At 34.0% G+C, this 6,526-nt stretch overlaps 1 protein-coding gene across 1 annotated transcript; it reads left to right on the top strand.

The window, feature by feature from the left end:
• Window positions 1–361: 361 nt before the first annotated feature.
• LOC117341144 lies at window positions 362–2,047 on the top strand. Its single transcript, XM_033902989.1, has 3 exons — window positions 362–532; window positions 744–925; window positions 1,135–2,047. Exons 1-3 carry the CDS (start codon window positions 462–464, stop codon window positions 1,848–1,850), a joined length of 969 nt encoding a protein of 322 aa, XP_033758880.1. The 5' UTR covers window positions 362–461; the 3' UTR covers window positions 1,851–2,047.
• The last annotated feature ends 4,479 nt before the right edge of the window (window positions 2,048–6,526 follow it).

Raw genomic sequence — 6,526 nt, 5'->3', positions numbered from 1 at the left:
AGTGTCATCGAACGAACATGTCATACTTATATATGTATAATAAAAACCCATCCGGTCACGGTACAATATCAGGTCTCTGGACATCTCGCTTAATGAGAAGTCATTTAACGATTTTTTGCATATTTGACCCCTGTGACCTTGAATGCTGATCAAGGTCATTCATATCACAAATCTTGAAAACACTTCTGATAGGCCAAATGAAATCATCTGAAGATATTCAAATATTTATCTTTTTTTTTTTCGTTTAGGGAAATCCACAAACCGTCAAATTGATAGGGACTTTTCCATCATCCGGTATACAACTTATCATGTACTTAAGTCACTTCCGAAAACATGTGGTGATGAAAACTTCCTGGTGTACAACTCTGTATAAAGCCTCGGCATGGATTAGAATAAGCAAGATAAACTGTAAACTAGCTCAGAACTAACTCAGCCACAGCACCTACTGACACTCTCGAAATATGTTCAGCACTCTCGCCCGACAATTACCGAGATCTACATCAGCCATCAGCAATGGAGGTCTCACCAAATGGTAACTTACATTCTTACAGTTTAATTCACAAATACAATGTCAAAATTGACAATTGAACAACCGACAAGTCATGTTGTAATCTATTCCGAACAACTTTTCTCCGTTTAGAATGTATTTTGGGTTACAGTGTTTGAACGCTGGTATCCGCTGGATCTATACTACCACTGGTATATTTACATATGATATTGACTGTATTTGTTTTTATTTTCAGCATCAAGATTAAAAGACCAATCTCGTACAAAATACGAAAAATGCAAAACAAGGATTTACCAGCGGTCAACAGAATTCTAGAGAGTGAGAAATGGGTAATGGAGAAGGCCTACACGGAGTGTGCCTTTAAAACTGATCCAACGGGATTCTTCGTCGCGGAGAAAGACGACGGGGAAATTATAGGTAAGTTCATTTTCATTTGTCATCGTTATAGTGTATCCTGTTATGTAATGTTTCTATAAACAGTAACGTTCCACTTTAGCCTTTGTAAAACATAAGTATAACAGGATTTTAAACATTCTTTGGTGTATGTGGAAATAAATTTGAAATATGTTTATTTTATTTGAGCCAGTAAAGGATATCATTCTAAAACTCAGTTTCTATGTCTACAGGATCACACGGATATCTCTCTCACACCAAAGACATGGCTACGATGGGCTTATGGATGGTGAAAAAGGAATACAGAAATTCCAATGTTGGATTGCAGTTATACGGAAAAATTCATCAGGCTGTAGGGAACAGTAACCTTGGGACATTCGTTTGGCCATATTATGAAGAGAAGATCAAGGAGGAACATGGAGTCAAACCCAACAAAGCATACATGACTTGGTACAACTACGGACACATAGATCAACGGACGTGTAAGAACAAGGTAAAAGAGGATTTCACAGTGGTACCTGTAGCACAGGCTAGTCTATCTGGCCTTCTCAGGTATGATACCGACATACACAAACTGGCTAGAGAGGACTACATGAAGAACTGGATAGAACATGATAAGTCTAAGACATATGTAGCAATGCGCGAGGGAAAGGTGTGCGGATATGGAGTATTGAGGTCTCAGGACTCTTACAACCAGATAGCTCCTTTGTATGCAGATGACAAAAGCGTGGCGAAGGGATTGTTTCGTCATCTTGCAGGAGAAGTTCCCACGGGTGAAAAGGTAGGATTTTCCAGTCCGTTTGAAAATTCCTCTGCTACAGAGTTCGCGGCAATAAATAAAATGATGAAACCAGGAATTCCTCTCATCATGGTGTACAAGGGTGAGCCAGTCGATGTGGATACGGACAAAGTATATGCTGTATCATCGAACTCATTTGGAACATGTTAGACGACAGACACAAATAAATTATATGCCGTGAAATATTCATTTGTTTAGGTTTAGATAAACAATAGTGATATGAACTGTTTAATCATGAAGGACATCCGTTTAGGAGGCGCCATATATATACATACCGTCCATTGTTCTATATTATATGTAACATGTTGAATGTTTGTTTACAGTGTTAAAAACAGGTTGTGAATCAATGCATTGTTATATTGTGCATCGTTATGTTATTTTTAATGTATCTTTTTCCTGTTTGGGTTGTTTGGATATACAGTATAATAAATTATTTGAAAACCAACAAGTTACCTTTTAAAGATATTTTTGTGTTTATCTCATTCCTGAGCTTTACAATTATTCCTCCCTGTCAATTAGTCATTTTATTTGTAGTTGTTAACGTTCCCAGAAGAGCCATAGTTTTATCTGTATTGTTGTCCAGGGGACCACTCATCATAACAAAACAAAAATTTAGAAATTAAAGTGTAAAAAGGAATGACAGGAAACTAATTGTCCTATGATGTACGTTATTTAATAATATGATCAGATTTTATTTGGTTTCTACTTTTCTCATTAATTCTAATTCAAAATCTCAGCTTCTGTAGAGCCCCAAAATGAACCGCGTCTTGTTACACGTGTGGCACGTGTGATACAGTGGTCGTATTAATTGTGGGGACATCTGTATATCAGGGGTGGTTTGTCTTTATTTCATAACCTGCTCAGTGACAATTAGAGAGCCTAAGAATAAAGCCCGCTGTGTACCATACCATGTTGATATTAGACGGCGATTAGAAGTGGGCCCGCTGAGGAATCGGGGTCTTCCTCCTCGTCTTCTTAGAAGAGACTGAACTATGTCCGCTGTCCACATTCAACGTTTTACACATTTTACACCGTTTTAAACATATCTGGATTAACATTTACATGTTGATAGATAAATTTGTAATTTGGGTTTTGATTTTAAACATCCTTTGTTAACAAATTCTTGGAAAGGATTGGTATCAAACCACGATAAATTTAGATTTCATAACACATATTATGGATAAATATTTTATTTGTCAACACGATACAAATGACAAATAAACATTGATTAAGTACTTGGTCAAGTGTAGTGAAATTAACAATCATGATAGTAACCTCAACATGAATATACTCATACAAAACCTTGTTTTACGAATATCTCGTATCTTAAAAAAATGCAAAATAACATTACTTTGGATTCCGAGCCATGTCGGAATTAAAGGCAACGAACTTGTTGACCGCCAATCTGCAACAAACAAATATTAAAATACCATATACAGATTTCAAACCTGTAATTAGTTCTGCCATTCAGAGTAAATGGCAGCAACGCTGGTCTCTCGAGACGAGCAACAAACTTTTTAAAGTACAACCAAAACTTAAAACATCAAAACCAAGTCGGAAGGATCGTAGAGAGGAAATAATCCTCTCTCGGCTCCGTACCGGGCACACATATCCTACTCATTCGTTCCTTTTGAAACGAGATGATCCACCGGTGTTATGCATGTGATGCTCAATTCACAGTGGAGCATTTTTTGATAGAATGTTCCGATTTCAAGCACATTCGTGATAAATACTTTCGAGTCCCGGATATGAAAACCCTTTTCAGTTCCGTGGATTCGAAAACAATATTTAGCTACTTGAAAGAAATCGATCTATTTTATAGACTTTGATGTCTTTTACGTTACTGTCTTTGACGTTCTATTTATATAACAAAGTTCACATAATCTATTCGTACATATACATATTTTACCATTCATAACCAACTTTTTTTTTATCATAATGATCTAAATATACAATACGGATGTTTTTAAAAATGACAAATTTTATCTGATTTTAACTTTAAAAATAAAATATGTTAGTATATTGTTTGGCCCTAAATGACCCTAGTTGTCGATGGGCCGTAAAACATAAACAAACAAACAATCAACATGACTCAACGCGTTTATTATGACATTTGGAATTCACAACTGTATCTAAATATAGTACATTTCGAAGTATTTTCATCAAGTGAAACTTCGTGGATTACCAAACGTCATCAATATTTAAAAACAATGAGAATAACAAGTTTTGGAAATCATTAAAATTATCAAGGAACAAAAACTGCAATACGCACAAGTGAATAATTTAATGATGAATTACAACATATGTATATATATATATTGTCGTAACAAAATACATTAATTAGGGTTTTTCATCATAAAATACATTAATAAGAAGTGTCCATGATAAATTACATTAATTATAGGTTTTGATAATTAAATACACCTATGAGAGATATACTAATAAAATACTCCATAATGAAATACACTTATTCGAGATTTCTATAATGAAATATTGCGGGTTTTCATAACAGAAATACAATGTATGTTTTGTAGATTTTTAAAGTGTATTACACCACATAGGGATTTTCATAATGAGATTTATCAGTATCATGATTTTCATAATAAATAACACTAGATGTTTTAGAAATATGTTATACTTATCAGAGGTTTTTGTAATGAAATTTGCTTAATTTGAGGTTTTCGGAATAAAGTAGACGAAATTGAATTTTTAAAAACTGATTACACAAGGAGAGATTTCTGTAATAAAATACACTAAATTGCGGATTTCACAACAAAAAAAACCCAAACATTGTACCTTTTGGTAATTTTTAAAGTGTATTACACCAAATAGGGATTTTCATAATGAGATTTATCAGTATCATGATTTTCATAATAAATAACACTAGATGTTTTAGAAATATGTTATACTTATCAGAGGTTTTTTTTATGAAATTTGCTTAATTTGAGGTTTTCGGAATAAAGTAGACAAAATGGAATTTTTAATAACTGATTACACCAAGGAGAGATTTCTGTAATAAAATACACTAAATTGCGGATTTCACAAAAAAGAAAAAAAAAATGTACCTTTTGGTAATTTCTAAAATTTATTCCATCAAATAAGGATTTTCATAATGAGATTCATCAGTATAAAGATTTTAATAATAAAATACACCAGAGGTTCTTGTAACGAAACACATCAAATATGTGCTTAACGTCCTCGCGACATTCAGGGTCACATTTGCCCTGTGTAACATTGAAAGTTAGTTATTTTTTGTTGAAATAAAGCACACAAAAAATTGCATGCTTCATGCAAAAAAAAAAAAAAAAAAGAAAAGAAAATCATCAGTAAGTTCCATCATAAGATATACTAGATTCGAGGTTTTAAATGAAATAAACAGATTTTTATATAAAAAAGGCAATTAAAAAAATACACATTAGAAAATGGTCATAATCAATTCACCCATGAGAGATTTTCATATTGAAACACACCAATGAGAAATTTTCAAAATAGCATACACCAATTAGAGGTTTTCGCGAAAAATACACTAATTAGAAGTTTTCGTTAAATATACACTAATTAGAGGTTTTCATGATGAATTCACTTATTCAAGCTTTTCATAAAAATAACGCACCAATTAGTGATATTCGTAAGCAAATGCACCATTTTGAGATGTTCGTAATGGTTTCACCAATTCAAGGTTTTCATGATAAAAGGTTAGAAATGGCCATTATAATGTCATTTGGATTCTTCCTCTTCGACAGCAAATAACATTTTCCTATTTATAGATCCATTACTATCTTGTGAAGGCGGAAGTGTTCCAGCACTTGACAATATCCGGCGACAAATTGTAATGTCTTACACCCACACTATAATGATATTCAAATGTTTGTAATATAACATGAAAACATGTTTCCAGGTTATAACCATAATGTTATTGGTAAAAGAAATAAAAATAGAAAAACAATTAAAACAGCGTTCTCTGATCATCCAATATATATAGAATAAGATTTAAAAAGTAGGCGCCATGGAAGCCTTCCAATTGAGTTTGCATAAACATTATCTTGACAAACACCTGATATTATTTCATTTAAATTTCTTAATACAAGCTGATTAACAAAGAGATCCAAAGTTCTGATATTTGGATAGGAAATGTTTGGGAGGAATCTAAAACGAAACAAACTGAAAATATAGTAGACTTCTATTCCAATATTCGAGGTCGAAGAGGCCCAATTTGATAAAACACGACACCGACTTCTGTTGCTTAACAAAAAGGGTTAGATATGTTATATTTGGCTACTATGTTCCTAGGAGAAGTCTCACAGAGGTACCGAGAATGAAAAAGTTATTGTTCTATGTTAAACAGGGCAAGTTTGCCATTCTGCGTCCCTGTAGTATAAGTAGGACAACCAAACTCAACCCAGATTAATAATAAAATGTATAAGATAGTGGTATTTGGCAAGTTACTTTATGGAATCAAGGACTCTTTTCAAACATTGATGAATCCTTACACACTTAAATCTTTCCTTTCTTTTTTCACTTTTCTGACTTTCTGTACAATCGTACTCTGTTTTCTTCTATATATGTCTCCTTGACATCCGTCCACATATGACCCCGAGGCTGTTGGTTTCTCCTTGACTCCCGTCTTCATATAACCCTGGGGCTGTTGGTGTCTCCTTGACTCCCGTCCTCATATAACCCTTGCTGTTGGTTTCGCCTTGACTCTCGTCCTCAAATAACCCTGGGGCTGTTGGTGTCGCCTTGACTCCCGTCCTCATATAACCCTTGGCTGTTGGTGTCTCCTTGACTCCCGTCCTCATATGACCCCAGCTGTTGGTGTCTCCTTG

The sequence above is a fragment of the Pecten maximus genome, chromosome 13 (genome assembly GCF_902652985.1).
Source record: "Pecten maximus chromosome 13, xPecMax1.1, whole genome shotgun sequence".
Taxonomy (NCBI): domain Eukaryota; kingdom Metazoa; phylum Mollusca; class Bivalvia; order Pectinida; family Pectinidae; genus Pecten; species Pecten maximus.
This window is presented reverse-complemented; position numbering and strand designations above follow the sequence as displayed.